This window comes from Hyperoodon ampullatus, assembly GCF_949752795.1.
Source record: "Hyperoodon ampullatus genome assembly, chromosome: 14".
In the NCBI taxonomy this organism is placed as follows: domain Eukaryota; kingdom Metazoa; phylum Chordata; class Mammalia; order Artiodactyla; family Ziphiidae; genus Hyperoodon; species Hyperoodon ampullatus.
In genome coordinates, this window is record NC_136927.1 from 51,825,504 (window position 1) to 51,848,871 (window position 23,368).

The window sequence follows — 23,368 nt, forward strand, 5'->3', positions numbered from 1 at the left end:
CACAGTGGTGCCAGGCAGGCCTGTCTCCCTTAGACTAAGGAGAAGATGGGAATGGTCATTTGGACTCCTCTCGGGGCACACCAAAATTGAGCTGCTGAAAACTCTTTTGGGGGTGACAACTTCTGGAGCTCAGGATCTCATGTTGGTCAGAGAATCAAAGGGCAGGTGTGACCAGAACTCCCTAGAGAGGACAGACTTCCACAGGGCAGGGAGGGAAGCCCCTTCAGAGTTAAAATCCTCTTCCCATCCTGTCCCGTAGCCCAGTTAAGGCCAGGCCAGCCTCATCACCGCCAGGTCCCTGCAATCCTGGCAATGGTAGTGTTGCAAGAAAAGGTGGGGCACAAGAGGATGGTCAGGTCTCAGGTGAGTCCCTGAGACGGGTCACCAAGTATGGGTTCTCGGCTTCTTGCAGGAAAGAATTCAAGAGCGAGCTGCAGTAAAGTGAAAGCAGGTTTATTCAGGGATATACACATTCCATAGACTGAGTGTGGGCCAACTCAGAAGGCAAGAGGCCCCAGGGTATGGGGTGGTTAGTTTTTTTGGGGGGGGGAATTTCATAGGCTAATGAGTGGGAGGATTATTCCAACTATTTTGGGGAAGGGGCGGAGATTTCCAGGAGTTGTGACCCACTTTTTGGCCTTTTATGATCAGCCTTAGAGGTGTCATAGTGCCTGTTGGTGTGTCATTTAGCATGTGCTGATGTATCGCAATGAGCATATAATGAGGCTCAAGTTCTACTGCAAGTAGATGCTTCGCCATCTTGGGCCTAATCAGTTCTAACCAGTTTATGTCCTCAGAGGCTATGTCATTCTTTTAAAGTTTGTGCCGTGCCCCCTTCCTTTCTCAGTAGTGTCAACTGAAAAAAGAAATGCATAACCTAAAGGTTGAGAGTTATGTTTTATTCGGTGGACATACTGAGGACTTCAAGCCGGGGAGGCAGCATCTTAAGTAACCCTGAGAAAACTGCTCTGAGGAGGTGATGGGGAGCCAGGATATATAGGAGTTTTGCAACAAAGGGCAGGTAGTCTGAACATCAAGAGATTACTGTTAATTAAAGAAAACCAGATATCTCAAGTTAAAGAATTTAGCGCTTTTCTTTGTATGGGAAGATGTAAGAATCTGGGCTCACCAAAATCATTCCTTTGATATGTACCTCAGCTATCTGGGGCCAGTATCCCGTGTTTTCACATCCTGAGTTTCATCAAGCTGCACCCTTGCGGGTGGCTGCAGTCTGATGATGGCTAGCTGGCAGATATTCTTTGTTTCCTTCCTGAGTTCCCTCAGGGCTCACCGTTGGGGGCAGGGCTGCAATGGCTGACGTCTGCGACATCTTTTGTTTACTGACATGGCAGGCAATATTTTATTTCTCAGTAGCATCCTTGGCCCAAACTTTCCCAGGATGACTCAGATGGGTGAAGGGGCATCATTACTGTCATTGCCTTTTATTCCTCCGCAGTTAAAGAGGCCCCCACCCACTTGGCCTGGACAGTCAAGGTTGGTGTGGGCCTCCAGCAAATGACATTTTCTCACCCCAGGTCTCAAAGCTTAAGTAGGAAAGAGTCCTTTACGGGAAGTGGTGGGGGAAGCTCCAGATTTCCTTGAGGGCTCCTCAGCTGTTCCTCAGCCTTGAAGAAACAGCTGGAAAGCTGTTAGGGCTTCAGTAGCTAATCTGAGACCCCAGCTCCTGTTGCTTCAAACTGCTCAGGTGGGACTTTTATGCTAAGCTGTAGTCTGCAAAATATCAACCAACCAAAACCAACTCATACACTTATCCCTTAAAGTTCCTCTCATACCTGTGTTGACTGAAAACAAAACAAAAACAAAAATGCACAACCTAAAAGTTGCGAGTTATGTGGGATTTAAAAAAATATATTTTTAAAATTTTAATTTATTTATTCATTTTTTGGCTGTGTTGGGTCTTCGCTGCTGCGCGTGAGCTTTCTCTAGTTGTGGCGAGCGGGGGCTCCTCTTTGCTGTGGTGCTCGGGCTTCTCATTGCAGCGGCTTCTCGTGTAGCAGAGCACGGGCTCTAGGTGCATGGGCTCAGTAGTTGTGGCTTGCGGGCTCTAGAGCGCAGGCTCAGTAGTTGTGGCGCATGGGCTTAGCTGCTCCGCGGCATGTGGGAACTTCCCGGACCAGGGCTCGAACCCGTGTCCCCTGCACTGGCAGGTGGATTCTTATCCACTACGCCACCAGGGAAGCGCCTTATGCGTGATTTTTTTGGGTTTTGGCCGTGCCATGTGGCTTGTGGCATTCTAGTTCCCTGACCAGGGATCGAACCTGGGCCCCAGCAATGAAAGCGCCGATCCCTAACCACTGGACCTCCATGGAATTCCTGCGAGTTGTGGGGGTGGTTTTTTGTTTGTTTTCTGGGTTTTTTTTTTTGGCCGCACCGAGCGGCAAGCGGAACTTCCTCGACCAGGGATCAAACCTGTGCCCCCTGTGGAAGCTCAGAGTCTTAACCTCTGGACCACCAGGGAAGTTCCTGCGAGTTTATCGGGGACCTTACTGAGGACAGTAGCCTGGGAGACAGCCTCTCAGAATGCTCTGAGGAACTCTTCCAAAGAGGTAAGGGAGGAGCCAGGATACGAAGGAGTTTTTTGCTGAAAAACAAACAAAACACATGTAGTCAAACATCAAAAGATTACCGCTAATCTCAAAAGACAGACATCTCAAGTTAATGATTTCAGCAATCTGGGCATTGAAATGATTCTTAGATATGCATCTTAACTATCTAGGGCTAGTATCCTGTTTTTCTCCATCCGGAATTCCCCTCAGGGCACACCGTCAGGGGCTGATGGCTTGATGGCGGCAACATTCTTTGTTTATTGAAATGGCAGGCAACGTTTCTTTGTCCCCACCAGCATACACTTGCCGCCTCCCCTCCTCGGCCCTCACCCAACTGCTCCCCTAACAAGAACCTCACTGGGCTACAAGCCCACCTGGTAAACCAGTAACAACCCAACCAGGAGTCTTGTAGCAGCTTGCCTTGGCAGGTGGATTATCCATACACAACAGTCTAGACCAGGGGAGGCTTCTTCCGCCTCGGCTGGCCACACCTGCCCACTAACCCAAGGCTCCATTCTCCATTCAAGGGCCTCTTGCCATGTATTCCAAGGGCACATTTCCAAAGAGGGATCAAGGGGCAAAGGGAGCAGAGAGGAGAGCTCAGGGTTCCGGCTTAGCCTAGACAGCGATGTCTCAGAACCAAAAGAGCTGCCCCCCGCGTTAGGAGCATGCGTCAAAACATGCCCGCAGGTGAGCCCAGGAGAGGACCTTCCCGACTCACGCATGCGCAGAGCCACCAGCTCCTCTCCCTCCGGCAGGCTTTTCTCGCGCCTGCGCAAGATCCTCCAGACCGATAGAGGGCAACAAGCCGATCCTCACATGGGTTTGGCGCCGCCGGCATAATCCGGAAGCAGCCGCTAACCCGGAAGTGGTCGAGTTATAATAGGTCGTGTTCTGAAGGTGGTGGCGGCTGCAACTGAGACTTGGGAGGCTATCGCGACGCTAGGATGAACGCGCCTCCCGCCTTCGAGTCGTTCTTGCTCTTCGAGGGCGAGAAGAAGTAAGTGGAACCGGCCTGGGTGGGAGAGGGTCGCGGACCCTCGACCGTCAGCGCCCGCAGGTTCTGGGGCTTCTCTGCCCGTCCTCTGCCGGGGGTTTTGCAGGTTTTGCTCCAGCTCCACAGAGCGCTTCACACTTGAGTCTGCCAAACTTAAGACAGTCCTAGGTGTTGGTGAGTCTCCCCATTTTGCAGATGAGGAAACCGAGCTTCAGAGAGATTAAGTAACTTTCCCAGGCGCACAGAAAGTGGCCGGTCTGTATTCGAACCCAGTGTGTCTGGCTCCACAGTCCTTTTCCTTTGGGATCTGGTAGCCCCCCTCACTCGTCTTCCCGCCCACCACCTTTATCCTCCTTGCTGCAGCCAGAATGATGGCTCTGAGACTCACACCGGATCTTCATTTGCCGGTGTAAAACCTCCAGTGACTCCTCATTGCCTGCAGGTGAAGGGAAATGTAATCCAGTGCTCAGATAGCCTGGGCTTGGCTCCCGGATCCCCCACTTAAGAACTCTGTGCCTTTGGGCAAGTGACGATCTGCCTGAGGCCCACTTTCCTCATCTGGAAAATGGGCTTATTACTGTGTTCAATAACAGAATTTTCTCTAAGGGGAGATTAAATTAGGTAATTTATGTAAAGCACTTAGTCCAGGGCTCAGCACAAAGAAGACCATCTTAAACGCTGGCTTTTCCTTCTCTTAACTGCCTGGTATCCAGGGCTCTGCCCTGCGGTCTAGGCCCTACCAGGCACTTTAGTCTCCCTTGAGAGCAGTGGTTCTCAAGTGGGGGCCATTTTGCCCCCCAGAGGACTTTGGCAGTGTCTGCATTTTTGGTTGTCATAAAGGGGATGCTCCTGGCATCTAGTGGTAGAGGTACTGCTAATACCCCACAGTGTACCAGACAGCCCCCCTACAGAAAAGAATTTTCTGGCCTAAAATGTCAGTGGTGCCAAGGTTGAGAAGCTCTCCTTTAGGAAGAAGGAGTAATCCAGAGGTGAGATGAGGGTCCCATAGAGCCAGGCGTGGCTGGGTTTGGGGTATAGCCACGGTGCTACTCTGAGTCACAGAGGACGTTATGGGATGAAGAGATGGGAAAGTCTTCCAGGAGGAGGTGGGACCTGAGCCTTCCTTGAAGGGCAGGGTTTAGACTCCGGGGAGGAGGGAAGCCCCGGCCCTCCCCACCAACCTGTTGCCTCTGCCTCTCCCTTAGGATCACCATTAACAAGGACACCAAGGTACCCAATGCCTGTTTGTTCACCATCAACAAGGAAGACCATACGCTAGGAAACATCATTAAATCGTAAGTTCCAAGTCAAAGGCTTTTGGGGGTCATGTTGCTCTTTGAGAGGCCAAGCTCAAGTTCCAGGAGATGTTCTCAAGTCTCTCTGAGCTCCAGGAAGTCCTTCTGGGTGCTGGCTCTAGGAATTCACACATCCCAGTACCTTTTCTTCAAAATGACAGTGACCAGTATCTGTTCACGTAGCCACTTTCCTGTGTTGGCTCAGTTATCTGACTAAAGGAGGTGAATGTGCAGCGAGCCACGGGAAAGAAGGCCCGCTTGGGGCTCTGTGCTCAGAAGCGTGGAGACGCATTCAGCTTTGGCCACCCACGCCGCCCCCATTTGTGACAGTGACCTCAGTGACACCTGGCATTCTAAGATGTATGTGCCAGAGATTGTAACTTAGTAGAATAAGGGAAGGAGGTGGAAGAGGGCCTCTGTGGTCATCCGGTGCCCTGGTGGGTTCCTGATAATTGGATGGTGGGTGTTTGCACCAGTGAAGTCCTGGCCTGGTAGGTGGCCAGCAATAGGATTGGCCGGAGACTTGTCATTTCGCTGCTGAAAAGTGCCATCAGTGAAGCCATGCCTTTCCCAGGTGTGCGTGTTTGAGACCGTGGGCAGGAGCCTGTCTGGTCGTCTGGTGTAAGTAGGGGGCGGAGCTGCCCATCTTCTGTGTGGATGACTCCTGCCCAGCGCCAAGCCAGTGGTGCACCCAGGCTTTCCTGGGGCCCTGCTGCCCCCCACCCTCCCCCACTGCGTGAGCCCAGTGTTCCCACCTGTGCCAGCCCCCCACACCCCCCCAGTGCTCACACTTCAGGGAGCTGATCTGGAGAAAATCCCCACGCGCCCAGGGCACAGCTCGCGATTCAGGCTTCGCTTCCGCATAGCCTCGCGGACCAGGACCCCATGTGTGTGGACGGCAGCTGCCAGCCCGCATTGCCCAGAGGATTTCCGTTTCCACTTCATTAAGTGCTCAGAGCCTGGGGCTTTCTCCCCCTGCTGCCTTTATTTGCTGTGCCAGATGCTCTTTGGGGAATGGGAATGGGGCTTTTTTTTCCTGAACACTAGCTGGATTTTTACCGCCTAGGGAGGTTTCTTTGGGGCCGTTGAGGGTCCCTGACGTCTCCTGAGGGAAGAGGTTACTGGAAACCGTGTTTACCAGGTAGGGTCGCTGATCCTCATGGATGTAGGTGTGTGTATGGGAGGAGTCCCCACACGCTGTATCTTCTTCACACGTCTTGGACATTTTTGCAGGGGCTGTGGGGTGGTGACCACGACATCACACAACACAAACAACTAAAGATCGAGAGCAGCTGCATTTGCTTACAGGCCCCAACCCAACGGGAAGAGCCTTGGTTAGAAGGCCTGGAAGGCCACAAGGGGCCAGAGCCCCAAGGGCCCTAGGCTCACCCCCCACCCCCACCCTGCCCATCCCTGTGTCTCAGGCAGCTGCTGAAGGACCCACAGGTGCTGTTTGCTGGCTACAAAGTCCCCCACCCCTTGGAACACAAGATCATCATCCGCGTGCAGACCACACCGGACTACAGCCCCCAGGAGGCCTTCACCAACGCCATCACGGACCTCATCAGCGAGCTTTCCCTGCTGGAAGAGCGATTCCGGGTGAGGGGCTGGATGTGCCGGAGGGGCTGAGGTCCGTCTGGACGCCAGCCTGTATGGCCACAGCTGCAGCGTACTCATGCCCACACCTAGGACGATCCCTGGGTTGTTTCCTCTGATTTATTCGGTGGGAGAAATGGGGGCTGAGCGGAGGTGATGAAAGAACAGGGGTGTACACCACAGCATCTGGGAAGTGTGGACTGAGGGGTCATGGAGGTGAGGCCTGGGGCCTGCTGTCTGCACCCAGGGGTAGGACCTCACCCAGTGCCCAGCGTCTCCCTTTGTGCTCTCGTGGTCCCCGTGGAAGCAAGGGGCCTGCTGCCTGGGGCTGTCCCTCCAAGACTCTTCCCTGTGGTGCCGCTGCCCTGTGGTTTGTCTGTCTAGGGGGCAGCTCATCTTATCGTGGGGTACCACCTTCAAGAAGGCCAGATGGGTGTGGGCACATCTGCTCACGCAGGGGGCTTCAAAGTCTAGACACAATTTAGAGTGGGGAAGATCCACGGCTTGTCAGACTTTCAGTCTGTCAGTCATAGGCTCACCAGGAAGCACGTCTGCTCCCCCGCCTCCCTGCCACCCCAGGTGGCAGGACCTGTGCTGCAGGGAAGTCATGGTGGGGTGGGTAGGGCTGGCTAGAGGGTCCCTGGGGGGCTGGCTACCCAGTGCCCGGAACCGTTTGGGGCCCCTGGCCAAGGTCCTGGCAGCCCTTGGTCAGGGAGGCTGAGGGTACGTTCCCAACATCCTCACCTGGCCATTCCAGCTCAGGGCACCCCCTCCTTTCTCCCCATCAGGTGGCCATCAAAGACAAGCAAGAAGGAATCGAGTAGTGGGCTGCACCCGGCCCTTCTCCAGGTACCAGGTGGACAAAAGCACTTCCTTCAGCTGTGGGCCTCCTTGTAGAAAGTCCCTCACCCCTGACCCGATGTGTCCCATATATAGAGTCTGTTTTACCTTCCTAATAAAGTGTGGCAGGAAAAGACCCAGCTGTGGGCTGAAGCAGAGGTGACTTCACAGCCCTGGGTCAGTCCGGTGGGGGTGGAGGACCTGTTCCAGAGCCACTCGGGGGCCCCATTTCAGGACTGGCCCAGGGAGCCAGATTTCTGTCTGAGAGGGTGGCAGGAACAAACTCATTCTGGACGAAACCTGGGAACCTGGGGCTGCCCGGCAGCGTCTCAAGCAGAAGAAAATGAAAGCTCATGTGCTTCCAGGCGTCCCTGCCCTAGGAGCCTCAGCTGCCGGGCCTGCCTGCCTCACTCAGCGGGGGACACCTGATGGGGCCCACAAACAGGTCCCCCCAGGTTTCTCTTACATAGTAGACTTTAATAAAAAATAGTCACCGATAAGAAGATCCCCCTCACGACCCCAAAAGCTGAGTAAGTTGCGTCCCACAGTCAAGGCTGGTTTCTCCTCCAGATGGCGACAATGTTGGAGTCCGTCAGTGCCGTGAGGTAGGTAAAGGTGGGGTCGGCCACCACCGTGTTCACCATGGTCCTGCTCACTATCTGGCCCAGGGCCCGGGGCTGGGGCCACTTAAGGATCTGGAGGGGAGAGAGAGGGTGCCGGGCTCCTGCTTCCTGACACGGGTCCCCGGGCAGCCCCAGCCCCGGCGGGGACAGCAGTGCGCGTGCCTACCTGCGTGGGGGCCTGCGGGGCGGCCGGCGGTGGGGGCCGCTGCGCCACGAGGGGCCTGACGTCGTAGATCCACACGTTGCCCTCCTCGTCCCCGCAGAGCACCATCCCCTCATCTGCCAGCACAGAGATGGGAATCTGAGGTGGGGCGGAGCTCCCAGAGGTGCAGGGTTGGGGGTGGCCGGCAGGCAACTCACCAGGACAGGTGCTGAGTGAGAAGTAGGCCAGCTCGGTGGGTGACCACTGCAACCGGGCCAGGACCACGACGGCCACTGTGGACTGGCTGCCCCGGCCCTGCCACGTCTGGCTCCAGCTCCACAGGCAGATAGTGCCCAGGCTACTCCCCTTGGAGGCTGTCGGGGAGAATGAAGAACTGTGCCCGGGGGCCCCTCTCCGGGCAACTCGTGTCCCACAGTGGGGACCCCTCTGAAGCCCTCGGACCTAAACCCCAGCCCAGGGAGAAGTGACCCCAGAAGGCCTGACCAGGGCCCATCTGGGTCCCAGGAAGCCAGACTGTCGCGAGCTAAGCTCGCTCACCCACGACGTCCTCGTTCACGAACGCCAGCCCATCCACTCTCCGTCCAGTTGCCTCAGAGCCCTCGGGGAAGACGAACTCCACTTCACACACCCTGTGGGGCAGCGGAAGTGCTGGTCAGCCAGGAAGGCTGCAGGAAGAGCTGCACACAAAGGGCTGCTCGCTCATTCAGACACCTGCCGGGCACTTAACTCTGGGCCCTGCCTGGGTTCCAGGCCCTGGAAGGGGGAGCCAGCACCTGAGTGTGCCGAGTCACAGGCGGTGGCAACTTAGGGGACGCAGGGACATGGCCAGGAAGGGCTCCGGAGTGAGGCAGCGCTTGTGAGGCTGAGTGAGGTGAGCAGTTCACTGGCCGAGTGGGCGCTTCTAGGCCCAGAGACTGGGCGGGGCGGGGGTGTTTTGCTCTGACTCTGAGGACAGTGGGGAGCGGCTGCTGAATGTTTCCAAGCTGAGAGTGGGCTGGGCACACTGCAGAGGCCACCCAGCAGCTGCCTGGAGTCCCGGAGCCAGAAAGGCGGCCGAGTACCAAGCACGAGCAGCAGACACACCTGAGACATGGGGGAGACGCCACAGGACCTGGGGACCAGGCAGGGAGGGAGGAGGCAGGCCCAGGGCTTGACTCCCAGGTGTGGCAGGGGGACGCCACCAACACCTGGCTGGACAACCGCCACGGTCTGTGCTGAGGTGTCACTACAGTTCCCTCCTGCCACCTGCCCTAAAATTCTTCCCATGCTATTCCCTGCGCTCAGGATAAAATTCAAGATCTCACCAGGGCCCACAGGGCCAGTCTCCCCTGGCCCAGGCAACCTTGCCACCTCACCTTGCGCCATTCCCTCCAGTTCTCCAAGCTGTGGCCAGCTCTCCCTGGTCAGCCAGCTGGCCCTGCCACTGGCCCTTTGCACTTCCCCCGTGTGAGCACCCTTCCTGCCTCTGCCCACCTGACTCCCTTGGGACTCATGGAGAGCGTGAGCCTGAGGACCTGTCCATCCGCCACTGGTCACCTCAGATTCCCTTCGGCCTCCCTGCTCTCGGAGCACCTTATTCTCCTTCCTCTGTAGCTGTCGTCAGTCACACTCTGGGGGGTTTTAATGTCCGTCTCCCCCACCAGGCTCGGGCCCCACAAGGCCAGGGGACCCCTGCCGAGCACTGTCTCAGGCCTTCCAGGTGACAGAGGAGCCACAAGCCTCCACCTGGCCCTTCTGGACCTTCTCCTGGCCCAAACACCATCCCGTTGTCCTCCACTAGCCCTGGGGTGTGAGTTACTGTCCCACTTTGTGGGTGACAAAATCATGTTGGACAGAGGAAGGTCACACTGCTGGTGAGTGGCAGGACCTGGGCAGTGACAAGGTGATCAAGCCTAGAGAGGGAATGGACCTTTCCTAAGAGATGGGCAGGAGGTGGGGACAGGACAGCTCTGTGAGGAGGCCCGTGAAAACAGCCTCTGGCTGCCCAGGGCAGGGGGCGTGGTGTGGGCATCACTGCAGCAGGCGTGCCTGGGGTCAGACACCTGGACTGGGGGCTGCCCAGCTCCGAGGACTGGATTTCAGGGCACCCCTGCCCGTTCTCACCTCCTCTTCTGAGGCTGGTCCAGCCGCACGTCCCAGCAATGGCAGCCGCCCTCGCAGCCGGCCAGCAGGTAGGCATCCGGGCAGGAGGCGACGGGGCAGAGGCGCAGGGCGATGGAGGTGGTGTCGAGTGTGAGCAGCTGGCTGCCGGCAGGTGGGGGGGGGCGTGAGGCCACAGACTCAGGTGTGCGCCCCCCCACGCCCACCCCACGAAGTCCTGCCGCAAAGCGTCACCTGGCCTGGAATTCGTAATCGTGGTTGGGCACCCCGATGTCCCACAGGATGATCCGCTTGTCATAGGAGGCCGCTGAGGAGGGGATGGGAAGGAGAGAGGTGGCCCTGCTCCCTCGTGCAGGCTGCATCCCAGGCTGACACTGGGGCCCCAAGGCAGGGAGGGAGGGCCACGGCTGGGAGAAAGCCTCCAGGGCCTACCATCCTTATCTTGCTCTAACCTACGTGCCCCACGCCAGGCAGCCACGTCCCGCAGTCTCTGCTCAGATATCACTCTCATCACACCCAGAGGGCCAGGGGAATCCACCCAGGTCACAGACGTGGCCCAGGTTGTCAGAAACCTCCAAAGCCACAGAGCAGGTTGGGGGAAGAGACAGAATCTGAAGCCTGGTCAGTTGTCCGTGAAGCCTCAATGTTCCTACCGGTCTGCGCTGACCTCAGCAGCCAGTATGAGGCCCACCAGCCACAGGAGCTCCCTGCCATCCCAGGAAGGAGTCCTGAGGCGTCAGGCTGCAGGACGGGTGCTAAGGGAGCCCCGGAGGTTCGGGGAGGGGGTCTTACTGAAGAGGTGGGTCTCGTGTGTGGGGCTGAAACAGAGAGTCGCAATGGCCTTCTTGTGGGCCCGGATGAGCCCGCAGCAGAAGCCGGCCCGCACGTGCAGCAGCCGGACCAGGCCCCGCAGGCCTGCAGCTGCCAGCACGCTCCAGCGCTTCTTGTGGCCTGCCTGTGTGACCACTGTCAGGGCTGTCCAGGCCACTGAGAAGAACTCCTGGGGAGGGAAGGGGAGGGGTCACCGAGGGGCAGAGCTACACACGTGCACACGTGTGCAGGATCAGGCGCGGGAACAGGAGCCCAGCATCGAAGAAAAAGGTCACCTGGTGAGTAGGTGGCCGAGGCTGGCCCCCCGACCCCAGTGCTCCTACCCCAGGAGCCAAGGCTCTGCCTGCCACCCTGCAGAAGCAGGGCCCCGGCACTCACCTCACCAGGCGCCTTGTACTTGTGCAGTACGATGCCCGTCTGGCAGTCGATCACACACACGGCCTCCCCGCCACACGTGGCCACGGTCTGGGACATGGCCCCTGCCTGCCCTGTTTGAGAGGTCAGCCTGGTGAAAACGTTCTCTGTAAAGTCCCCCACTGCAGCCCCTCCTCCCGACCCTGAGGACACTTTAAGCTCTCTGTCCCTCCCGATTCCCCCGTCCACCCAGGCAGCCCCCTGCAGGTGGTATTCCCAGGCCCCGTGCCCAGAAGGCTTGCTCTGCTTGTTCGCTGTGGCCCTCGGCCTGCCTGCCACCCAAGGATGTACCCTCGTCCCAGGCTGGCTCGAAGGCGCAGGCCCAGAGCTGGGTCTCCAGGTCACGAGGGCTGTTGTTCTTGCTGTGGCACTGCAGGAAGTGCAGGGGCTCCAGCTGCAGGGCGGTCTGTGGGAGCAGAGGGGGGTCATGGCTGCCCCAGGCCTTGCTCCCATCACACGCCCCCTGCCACCTTGCTAGCTCACCTGGCTGCCAGCAGAGCCCACGGGGCTGCCCTCCACCTGGGCCAACGGGGAGGTGCACACCCGCTTGTTGGGAGAGAGGTTGACTGGGACATCACCTGGCCGCTTCGAGGCCACTGGCCTGGCCTGTGGAGGAGGGGGCGGGGGCAACCCGAGGGCCTGGGGACCATGCGCCCATCTGCCCAGGGCTTCCTTCCTCCCCATCAGAGGCTGGACTGCACCCTCCCATGGGTACAGGAGGCCAGGGGTACCAGGGTCAGAGGGAACCAGCTCGAGCATAGGAGGCCATCTCCTGGGCACACTGCCAGGACGCCCTGCTTCCCTAATGCCTCCCTAGGCAGGAGGGGCCAGGGCAGGCCCTGGGAGCCCGGGAGCCCCATGGAACCACTCACCCTAGGCTCCTGGATCGCGGTGGCTTTTGGGGGCCTCTCTGAGATGTTTGCCTCATGCACCTGAGTCCCACCAGAGGCCACCAGCTCCTCAGAGATCATCCGCACCTGGGTGGGGCCAGGCCATCAGGAAGCTGAGCACATCCCGGGGGCCTCCAGCCCCTCCCCAGACGCCCAGTCAGAGGGTGCTTCCCGAGCTGGGGAAGAGTCCTTCCAGCCCATAGGGCTTCCTTCCCTGACCTGCCCACTCCCCACATCCCCTCATGGCCAGAGACCTCCAGGGCGGCTCAGGCTGTGGCAGCCAGGGAGGAGCTGGGAGAAGCGACTCCCAGCACAGTGGGGTGAGGACATACCCTCCACTGGGTGAAGTCGCTGAGAGACTTGGGCCCATAGCGGACATCTCTGACGGCAGACCTCACAAAGTCTGCCTGGGCCTTCTCAGCCTCCTCCTCTGGGCTCAGTGCGGCCATGAACTTCTCCCAGTGAGCTGTGACCTGGAACGAGAGGGACCAGATTCAGGCTCAGCCCACCCCGGCTCTCCTGGACCTTCTATGGCACCTCTGCCTCTAATCTCAGGGCCAGAGCTGTCTCAGCTGCAGGTTGCACAAACCCAAGCAACACAAAGGGAGAGACAGCCCCTGAAGGGAGGAGCCGGCCTAGGGTAAAGTCACCGTGAAAGCGTCCCAGCTTCCCCTGCCAGGCCCTGCCTGCAAGGTGGAGGGCAGGACCTCCAAGGACAAGAGGCCAAGCGCCACAGCCAAGCTCAAAGCAACAGGTCAGGCTAGGGGCTCAGGGCCACTTGGGGTTGGGACAGAGAGCCCCTGTAACCCCCCTTGGTGTCCCCCAAATGTCCAGTTCTGTCACTCACTCCTCAAGGCCCCCAACTGCTCCCAAGCACCAGAGACACCGCCCCGCCCCTTACCCTGCTGGTCAGCTCCCGGTTCAGGTTCTCCACCTGAGAGCAAGTGGAGGAAGCGTCCTTGCCGTTGACCTTACGGAGCTTGGGCAGGAGGAAGGAAACTTTCAGGTTGTCACTGACCTGGGGGATGAGGGAAGAGTGGCTCGGGGTCACCCCAGCCTGTGGCTGAGCCCGAGCCCCCAGGGTGCTGGCCTGGGATGCGGGCCGCCCACTTACTGTCAGAAAGGGGTTGCCCTCCAGGCTGAGCTCCTCGAGCTGTGGGAACTGGCACAGGACACTGACATCACCCAACAGGTTGTTGGCGCAGCGGAGGATGCGCAGGTGGGACAGGCCCATGTTGGCGGGCAGTGTCTCCAGTTGGTTGTTGGAGAGGTCCAGCTCTTGCAGCTGCTTCAGGCGGCTCAGGAGCTTGGGGTCCAAGTGCTCTGAGAGCAGATTCATCCCTGACAGGCTGGGGAGAGGGGCAGACAGGGCGGGCTCAGGGGGCAGGCAGGCCTCCCACCCCTCACCCATGGCAGCCCAGGTTGCCTCCGACGGCTTTTGCACCTGACATTTCTCCTGCGTGCATAGCCGACCCGCAACATTCCCCCACTTACTTTAACCCTGTCCCTACTTTATAACTTGGGGCAGCTGGCCCCCTCCGGGATGCTTTTCCTGATCCTCTAGGGGGGCTTTCTGTGCTCCCCAGTCCTCTGTAATTCTCTCAACAGGTTGCTCCATATTCTTTGTGCAAGACTGTCTCCCTAGCAGCCCGGAACCTCCTCTGAGGTAATGCCGCTCCGGGCCTACCCGACCCATCTCATAACGAGAGAACGGCGTTTGTCCCGAATGATTAAAGACTCTGTCGAACCGACAGGGTGATAACGGGGCCGGGCAGGGAGAGAGGAAGGGTCCCAGGCTTTCTTCCCGACCGTCCGCCGACCCAGGCCCTGATGGAGGGCGGTGTGGCCCCGGCCCTTACTCCAGGCTCCGGATCTTCCCCAGCCGGTCGCACTTGGGTCGCCCCCGCTGGATCAGCAGCCGCACCGAGAGGGGGCCCATGGCGAGGAGGCGCGGCCCGCGGGGAGCTGATCGGCGGCACGCGAATCCGGTGTTGGCGCCGGCGGTTGTCCGATTCCAGGAGGTGGCGCCGCGCGAATCCGTCGGCGGCGACGACCGGAAGGAAGCGGCCGCGCGGACCTCGTGCCCTGCGCGCGCACTACAACTCCCAGCGGCGCCCACGGCCCCGTGCCTGCGCCCTGGCTGCCAGGACGCGGCGATGGCGGCTGCGGCTGTGGCGGCCCCTGAGGTCCTTCGGGAATGCGGCTGCAAGGGTATCCGGACCTGTCTGATCTGCGAGCGGCAGCGCGGAGCTGACCCGCCCTGGCAGCAGCCCCCGCAGGTGAGGGCTGGGAGAGGGGCCGCGCCCACAACTCCATTCTTCATCCGGGGAAACTGAGGCCCGGGTTGGCCGTGAAGACGGGCTCCTGATCAAACCGTGTCAGCGGCCCTGGCGATGAGGGCGTTGCGGGGTGAGGAGATGAGGGCTTTGAGCAGTGGGCCTGGAGTGGGAAAGGGGCTGGGACGTGGATGCAGTCCGACCACAGCTCACCTCTGGAACCTGGGGGGAGTCTGACAGCAAACGTAGCACCCCCGTGTCTGGGGCTGGGAGCTTCACGGGCTCGTGGTTAGACGACACGGAGAGAGTAGGGGGTGCTGAAAACCAGGGCAGAGGGCCCCAGAAGGCCTTGGGCGGAAACGGGCAAGGAGGAAACTCATTCCAACGAATTAACAAAAAAGGACTCAGAGGCTTTGAGCGGAGCAAGGGCCATCCAGCTGGGCCAAGGCCTGGGGAAGGTGGATGATGCTTCAGGTGAGGGAGATGAGGCCGGTGGGGCCTGATCACGGAAGGCAGGCAGGACTTGTTCTGAGGGCCATGGCGAGCTCTTGAAGGTTTTAAAGGAAGTTACCTGTGAATTTTAGAAAGATCCTGGGGAGGGGAGGGGTGGATAGGAAGGAAAGGAGGCTGGGAAGCCAGTAAAGAAACTGTCACACTGTCCGTGATAAAAGCTCAGAAGGTCCTGTGAAAAACAGTGGCTGTTCCTCAGAAAATTAAATGTAGAGCTACCATATGACCCAGCAATCCCACTTCTGGATATGGTCCCCAAAGAATTGAAAGCAGGGTCATGAAGAGATATCTGTACACCCATGTTCATAGCAGAGTTACTCGCAATAGCTAAAAGGTGGAAGCAGCCCAAGTGTCCACGGACAGATGAAAGGAAGAACAAAATGTGGTCCATCCGTACAGTGGAATATTATTCAGTCCTAAAAAAGGAAGAAAGGAAAGTCTGGCACGTGCTACCACACAGATGAACCCTGAGGACGTTATGCTGAGTGAAATAAGCCAGTCAGAAGACATACTGTATGACTCCACTTACGTAAAGCATCCAAAGTAGTTAAATTCACGGAGACAGAAAAGAATGGTGGGTGCCAACGGCTGGGGGGAAGGGAGGGGGAGAGGTGTTAATGGGTAGATTTAGTTTTGCAAGGTGAGAAAGTTTTGGAGATTGGTTGTACAACAATGTGATATACTTAACACACTGAAATGTGCACTTAAAATGTGGCTGAGGATCAGTTTTAAAGGTATAACGTATATGTGGTTGTATATATTAGACCACAGTTAAAAACTTTCTTAAAAAAGAGTTTTTCAGACCTTGCCAAAGGTCTGAACTGTGCCCATGGCCGTGGGTGTGGAGGCTCAGGGCACTGCGGGGGTAGCATCTTCCCAACCTGATGGCTGAGGGACAAGTGAAATGTACGGGATGACTCCTTAACTTTCCGTGTGTCCCATGTGAGGTGCCAGGAGACAGAGACATGGTGGTTCAGGGTTGGGGTGTGGGTGCTTGCGATGCCTGTAGAACATAAAGCGGGAGGACGCAGAATTCACTGGGCAGGGAACACCTCAGACTGCCCTGTAGATCTGACAAAGTCCTGGCCAACCCAACCGGAAGCTCCGGAGCAAAGACGGCCTGGTAGGCAGTCCCACGTTGGGCAGAAATGGCCAGGCCTGTGCTGGGTCACTGGCTGGAGGCCCAGGAGAAGGGTGGCCTCTGCTCAGAACCAGAGGCAGATCCTGAAGGCCCTGCCACAGAAGGTTGTCAGCCTGGCACTCCTCTGGGTGACTGGCAAGTTCTTCTCTGTGTTTTTCCCCAAATTTTATGTACATATGTATGTATGGGGCCATGCCACTCAGCTTGCGGGATCTCAGTTCCCCGACCAAGGACTGAACCGAGGCCATGATGGTGAAAGCACCTAATCCTAACCACTAGACCACCAGGGAACTCCCAGTTTTGCTCTTTTTAGATGGGAAATTCAGGCAGTGCCAGTGGCTTCCACAGTGCAGGGCAGGCCCCAGAGACACCCACACCTCAGCCGGAAAGGGCTTCTCCCTCTGGCCTCCCAGCATGTGCTGCTCACCTCCTGGGCAGGCCCGTGGCCTTAGCTGTAGGGGAGCAGATTTCTCCAGCTCCTGGTCAGGGCTGGCTGCCTTCACACAGTCCTCCCCTTTAGCCCTCACCAGCCTGGGGAGGGCAGACAGTGCCCCACAGCGACACAGGAACAGTGTGGCCTCGGAGGCTGTGCCCCAGCTGTGCAGCCTCGGGCTAGTTCCTTAACTTTGCTGAGCCTCAGTCACCTCATCTGTAAAATGGAGGATGAAAGAATGGTTCTGCATACTCTTTTCCCTTTTACAGACGGGAAAGTGAGAAAGGCAGGGGCTGAGGGCCTTTCCCAGGAGGCGGCCCTGGGCAGGGGTCCCGCCTCCCTCTAGACTCTAGCTGCCTCCCAAAGTGCTGCAGGGGAGGGTGCACTGCTGGGTGGGGCTGCTTCTTGGGGCGTGTGTGTGCGGTGTGCGGTGTGCGGAAGGGTTCCAATGGCTCCAGGACCCCTGTCCCCTGTCTTTTTTTTTTTTTTTTTTTTTTTTGCCACACCAAGTGGCATGCGGGATATTAGTTCCCTGACCAGGGATCGAACTTGGGTCCCTCGCAGTGAAAGCACCGAATCCTAACCACTGGACCGCCAGGGAATTCCCACCCCTGTCTTTCTTTTGCAGAAAACACACCGGTTCATTTACTACGCCGACACCGGCTGGGCTGTAGGGGCCGAGGAGTGCGACTTTGAAGGCTGGGCCTTCCCCTTCCCAGGCGTGACGCTGATCGAGGACTTTGTGACCCCGGCGGAAGAAGCTGAGATGGTACGGCTGATGGACCGCGACCCCTGGAAGCTCTCACAGTCCGGGCGGCGGAAGCAGGTAGGCTGGGCCAGAGCTGGGCCAGAGAGGGCAGTCACGCTACGGGGCCGTGCTGGGCTCCCAACCCCAGAGCCCCTTTGCTCACCTCCCTCTCAGGGCCTTCCTTTGCAGCCACCTCTCACCACTCCCCAGAGCCAGTAGGTGACAAGCTCGCCGACCGGGGCGGGGGTGTGGGGGCGGGCAGGGCTGCTGAATGGGGTGCGTTGGGAAGGGGCAGGGCCAGGGGCCTGGGCATGGCCTGCTTACCTTTCCATAAGGCGGGGCTCAAAGGCAGATGGCCACTCAGCTCTCTCTGCCCTCTCCCCAGCTGGCCTAGTGCTGGTGACCCTCACAGAGGGTTTCTCAAAGGCTGCCAGTTGCCCCCCATCCCCCTACCCCCCATCCAAAGTTCTCCCCGTCAGTTTCTAGTCTCCCCAGCCCTCTTCCCACTGATACTTGGGCCTCCAGATCCTGAACCTTCCCTTGCCAGGGATCACAGTCCCCTCCTCCCTGGGTCCGCTCCTCTCCTCTTCTGTTCCTCATCCCCAGCAATCCTCGCCCCCTCCAGGACCTGCGAACCAGCCATCGGCCCCCTTTCCACATTCCCCCCCCTCCTGTCATGTGTCCTCACCCATCTTCGGTCCTGTGACCAGTTAGTACAGGCACTTGCTCAGGTGCCCCTCGCCCCTTCTCCTCTTACTTGGCCAGGCTCTTCCCCGCTCACCCAAAGCCCTGGTCGGGTCCAGCACCCGCGCCCCCTGCTGGTGGCCGCCCTGGCTCTGGCTCTCCATCCCGAGCCGCGGGCCCTTCCCACTCGGCAGGTCGTTCGCTTTGCTGCCCTCCTTCCAAACCTCTCCGTCCCCTCTTCCCTCCCCACTAACGACTGGGCCTCTCTGAGGGAACAGGTGCATCTACAGACGTTGCCTTCTCGCCCGTGCGAGGCTTCTTCCCGAGCCCCACTCCAGCTGCGCGCGGGATGCTGCCCCTCTCCTCGGAACTCCTTGTCCCGCATCGCCCCCTTCTGTACTCAAGGCTGGCTCTTTCCCACCGGCCTCCCAGTAAGCTCTGTCTCTCTCGTCTCTGCAGCAGAGCTCCTCAGAAGAGCTCTCCGTTCTCTTCAGGTCCTCTCTTCTTGCTGCCGTTTCACCCACTCAAAAACTGCCTCCATCGCCCGCCTCCTGCCTAAAGCCAGCGGCTGGTTCTCGGGCTCAGTCCTCAGGCCTCTCCTTTTCCTTCTCCAGACACTCCTTACTGATCTCAGTGAGGCCCGGCCCCGCACGTTGGTGAGTTTGACCTCCAGCCCTGGCATCCCTAAGCTGAGCCGTGGCTCCATCTCGGCAAATTCCATCTTTCACCTGCTCAGGCCAGAAACCCTGGATCTTTCCACGTTCCTCTCTTTCATTGGTAATTCCTGTCAGCTCTGTATTCCTTCAAAACATATCCTGAATCTGAGAACACACCCCGCCTGCCGCTGCCACCACCTGCCTCTAGCACTTCCTGGGCAGCCCTCGGTCCTCCTCAGTTGGTTTCAGTAGGGAGGAAGTGATCCCACCGACATCCAGTTGGATCAAGTCACTGCTCTGTTACAGGCCCTCCAGGCCTCCCATCTCAACGTAAACACAGAGGCCTTACCATGCCCCAGAAGGCCCTGCACTGGCCGCCAGCCCGACCTTTGTCTCCAGTGCTGCTGTCTGCTGTCCCCACGGCAGTCACCCCCGCCTCCTGGGTTCCTCGGAGTCTCCTGGCCGTGGCCCGCCTATCCCAGCCTTTCTGCCTGCTGCTGCCGAGGAGTTGGAGTGGCCCGCAGGAGCCGGCGGGGCCCAGCACTGGGCCGTGTGGAACAGGGAAGGAGAAAGACTCCACCAGCAGATGGAGCCACCCTCCACGAGGCGGGGGCCCGAGGGAGCAGGGGTGTGGCTAGATGCCCCCCATCCCTCAGGCCACAGACCTGAGGTGTATCTACAAGGCTCCTCCCTAGGGTGTCTTTGTTTTGTTTTTTAAATAGAAGCCACCCACCATAAAATCCACCCATTTCAAGTGTATAATTCACTGGTTTGGTTTTCAGTGTATCCACAGTGTTGTGCAACTGTCGCCACTGTCTTGTTCTGGAACATTCTCATCACCCCAGAGGAAATGCGTACCCATTGCCAGTCACTCTGCATTCCCTCATTCCCCAGCAAGCACTAATCTACTTTCTGTCTCTGTGGATTTTCCTCTTCTGGACATTTGTATAGCTAGGATTATGTAATATGTGACCCTTTGTATCAGGCATCTTTCACTGAGCATGACGTTCTCAGGGTTCATCCCTTTGCAGCTGTATCGATGCTGCATTGCTTTCGTGGCTGAATTTCATTCCGTTGGATGGACGGACCACTCTTTGTTCATCATTCATCCGTTGGTGGACACTTGGGTTGCTTCTACTTTTTGGCTGTCATGAATAGTGCTGCTGTGACTATTCTAGTACAGACTTCTGCATGGACGTGTATTTTCAGTTCTCTTGGGTGTGAGGCTAGGAGTGGAACCGCCGCTGGGTCCTGTGGAGACTCTTCTCCCTTGTGGTCCTGAAGCCCAGTCGCACCCAGTGTTGACCAGATGGGTAACGCTGCCATGGGCTGGCCTGCCCTGCCTTGCTCGGCTCCTTCCCGACTCCCCAGCACCACGTCCTGGGGACGCCGTGCATGGGCCTCGTCTCTAGCTCTGCTTCCTGGGGTACCTGGGCTGAGATGTCCCCCCGATGCTTCACATCCCCCTCCCCTGCTTTGTTTTCCTCCTCAGCATTTACCGCCATCTGATGTTTGCTGTTTATATTTACCTCCTTGGTGTCAGCCTCCTCCTGCCAGAATGTCAGCTCCATGAAGTCCGAAATCTTTGCTGGTCTTGGTCACTGTGATTGGATTCTTCAGCCCTGGCGTGTGATGCCATTTCTGTAAACTCAGACAGTTCCCCACTTCCTTTTTGTCCTCATCCTTCAGGACTATGGCCCCAAAGTCAACTTTCGGAAACAGAAGCTAAAGACCGCCGGCTTCCAGGGCCTCCCCAGCTTCAGCCGGGAGGTGGTGCGGAGAATGGGCCTCTACCCCGTCCTGGAGGACTTCCGGCCTGTGGAGCAGTGTAACCTGGACTACTGCCCGGAGCGGGGCTCGGCCATCGACCCGCACCTGGACGATACCTGGCTGTGGGGGGAGCGGCTGGTGAGCCTCAACCTGCTGTCCCCCACCGTGCTGTCCATGTCCCGGGAGGCGCCCGGCAGCCTGCTGCTCTGCCTGGCCCCGTCCGGCTTCCCGCAGGCCCCGGTGGAAGGCGCGACGGCCCCCGGCAGGTCTGTCCCGTGCCGGGAGGTGGAGGTGGCTGTCCCCTTGCCCCGCCGCGCTCTGCTGGTGCTCACACGAGCCGCGCGGCACCAGTGGAAGCACGCCATCCACCGCAGGCACATCGGGGCCCGCCGCGTGAGCGCCACCTTCAGGGAGCTGTCAGCCGAGTTTGGCCCCAGCGGGAGGCAGCGGGAACTGGGGCAGGAGCTCCTGCAAACCTCGCTCTCCTTTCAGGGGAGACCCACGTGAGCCGCCTCCCCGGGGACGGGAGCTGGCGCTGGGCCTGGCCGGGGGTGCTGGCTCCAGAGTGGACCATTAGCCGGCATTGAAGGGGGCGCCCAGCCCGAGGGTCTTTCTCAGGTCTTAAGAGGAGACCGCTTGACACCCTGGTGCCCGGCAGCGCGAGCCCTGTCCGCGAGCTGGCTCGACGGGAACGGGCCTCAAGTCGGTCCCCTTTGACCTGCGCCGTGGCCACTTGCCTGGGTTAATTTGTCACAGCTTGAGGGCAGTGGCATACTTTGAGCTTAAAAATCGTTGGTACCACTTCAGGTCATTTTCTCCTTTATCTGTCTCTCTTAACAAGGTTGCCCAGTGTCCCAGCATGCAGGCCCTTCATTTATTTATTTATTATTTATTATTTAATTTGTTTACTTTTGGTCGTGCCACGCAGCTTGCAGGATCTTAGCTCCGTGACCAGGGATTGAAACCAGGCCCACGGCAGTGAAAGTGCCGAGTCCTAACCACTGGACTGCCAGGGAACTCCCAGGCCCTTCATTTAGGGAGCGTGTTGGATTGGAGAACAGGATGGGTAGAAGATGTGAGGTTATTACTGTTTCAGACCTCAGAGCTGCTGACAGCTTCTGAGTTGCACTCTGCCCGGGTCATGCTTGACCCCATGGGGTGTGGGATATGGAACACTGGTGACCAGTGGTTGGCAGGGAGGGGCTTCCAAGCATCACCTCTCTCAACGGCGTTCCACCAAGAGCAGAGAGCAATTCATAACTTAAGTACTTATTTATTCAGTTCAGTCCAGGTCAACTGTTTTAAAAATCCATACACAGGACAGGGGGTGTGCACACCGCATGTGGTCTCCACAGCGTCATGCATAATGAATTAATCGGGACAAGACAGGTGAGCAGTGCAGATGAGCCTCGATCTGCTCAGGCTTAGGCAGCTTTATCCTCAACAGACCTTCCTAGAAGACACTGAAATACATTCTGCCCTGGCAGTTTGTCTAAAATAGAAACGCTTGAGTTTTGAAACTTCTGGTCAGGTACTAAACGGAGACCATGTTCCACTTTGGAAAGGGCCTCAGCGTATCTGTGGGCACTTGTTTTTATGAGCACCAGGAAGGCTCCGCTCAGAGGAAAACAGGGCAAGCCCATGCTGGCTCCGGGGCGGCCTGTGGCGCCTCTCACTCACCACAGAAAGGCCACTGCACTTGGAACCCCCTTCACAGTCAGGTTAAGCCTCCAGAAACCAAATTTCTAGCCTGCAATTTGCTTCCCTCCCCTCCCCAGACTGCCCTGCTGCAGCTCCAAATGGCAGCTAATTCTCCAGTCCTGAGGGTGCCCCCCTGATCATCAGTCCCCAGGCCCACAGTCATCTCTGTTCTCACAGAAATTCAGTTTGCCCCCATGCCTCTGGGAACTAGAAAGGCTGGAGCTGGGAGAGCTCGCTGGAAGAAAGAAAAAGAAATTACAAGAATGTTATTCTCCTAATCAGTGTCGAAAACGTGATTATGTGGCATCTTTCCTACCCATGTGGCACTGTCACTGGGCACCTAGTGTCTGACCCTGATGTGGCCAGGCTAGAAAAACTCTGCCCATGGGCCAGGTGTAACAGCTGGCCCCTGGCTGACACCCAGAGTGTGCTCGCCGCAGTCTGGGGAGCTCGGCACTCTGTGGGTCTGGCACATGGGGCAGGGGCACCAGATGGCCCAGGAAGGTGGCCGAAGTGAGCCCAACAAGGCCCCTCTCAAAAGTCTGAGGCCAGAGGAAGGGGCTGCCGTCCCCTCCCGGCAGTGAGGAGGAGCCAGCCTGTCTAGTCCCTGCCAGGACACAAAGTGGCCATCTTGCAGTGAAGCTGACGTTCTTTTGCAAAGCAAACACATTACACCAGAGGAGCTTTTTCAGCAAGGCTCTGGGAGAGGAGACATGCGCTAGGGAGCAAGCAAGTCGCGACAGATGTCTGCAGAGGATGCGAGGGACATGCCCTTTGGAAGGCGCTAGGGCTCTCCTCCGGCCCAGCAAGACACGATGTCCAGGCTGCCCGTAAATGCCATGATTTGCACTGGTGATTCTCAGCATTCAGAGTTACGTGTTAAGGTTCAGGTTCTCAACAGGATGTCACAGTCCCAGAAACCTCAGCCAGGCCTGCCCCCACTTCTTGGTACAGGCAACCGAGACCCCACAGAGATATCAGGCTGTGGACAGAAAAGCCGTCAGAGCATGAAGTCCAGTGACTGTGAAACAAAAGAAAAGGCACCACTCTCTGGTGGCTGCTGGCCAGTGTGGTAAATGTGGTTCTTAAAAGCGGCCCAGGGCGCAGCAGGCTTACACATAAGCTGAGCTGTA

At 58.1% G+C, this 23,368-nt stretch overlaps 3 protein-coding genes across 4 annotated transcripts; 2 read left to right on the forward strand and 1 right to left on the reverse strand.

Moving 5' to 3' along the window:
- The first annotated feature begins 3,443 nt into the window (after window positions 1–3,443).
- POLR2J (RNA polymerase II subunit J) lies at window positions 3,444–7,392 on the forward strand. Its single transcript, XM_079718782.1, has 4 exons — window positions 3,444–3,567; window positions 4,770–4,859; window positions 6,284–6,458; window positions 7,244–7,392. Exons 1-4 carry the CDS (start codon window positions 3,515–3,517, stop codon window positions 7,277–7,279), a joined length of 354 nt encoding a protein of 117 aa, XP_079574908.1. The 5' UTR covers window positions 3,444–3,514; the 3' UTR covers window positions 7,280–7,392.
- Window positions 7,393–7,751: 359 nt separating this feature from the next.
- Window positions 7,752–14,255, reverse strand: LRWD1 (leucine rich repeats and WD repeat domain containing 1; the record flags this gene model as incomplete). 2 transcript variants are annotated; one of them, XM_079718901.1, is made up of 15 exons in its annotated part: window positions 7,752–7,990; window positions 8,085–8,197; window positions 8,279–8,434; window positions 8,619–8,710; window positions 10,185–10,325; window positions 10,416–10,488; window positions 10,974–11,181; window positions 11,391–11,491; window positions 11,718–11,832; window positions 11,910–12,032; window positions 12,299–12,403; window positions 12,649–12,789; window positions 13,218–13,334; window positions 13,431–13,665; window positions 14,176–14,255. In XM_079718901.1, 15 exons carry the CDS (start codon window positions 14,253–14,255, stop codon window positions 7,844–7,846), a joined length of 1,947 nt encoding a protein of 648 aa, XP_079575027.1. In that variant the 3' UTR covers window positions 7,752–7,843. The 2 variants fall into 2 exon arrangements, with proteins under 2 accessions (XP_079575027.1, XP_079575026.1); XM_079718900.1 differs by having other exon boundaries at window positions 11,391–11,500.
- Window positions 14,256–14,472: 217 nt separating this feature from the next.
- Window positions 14,473–21,394, forward strand: ALKBH4 (alkB homolog 4, lysine demethylase; the record flags this gene model as incomplete). Its single annotated transcript, XM_079719196.1, has 3 exons — window positions 14,473–14,595; window positions 17,305–17,502; window positions 20,454–21,394. The coding sequence occupies 3 exons, from the start codon at window positions 14,473–14,475 to the stop codon at window positions 21,039–21,041; spliced, it is 909 nt and encodes a 302-aa protein (XP_079575322.1). The 3' UTR covers window positions 21,042–21,394.
- Window positions 21,395–23,368: the final 1,974 nt, after the last annotated feature.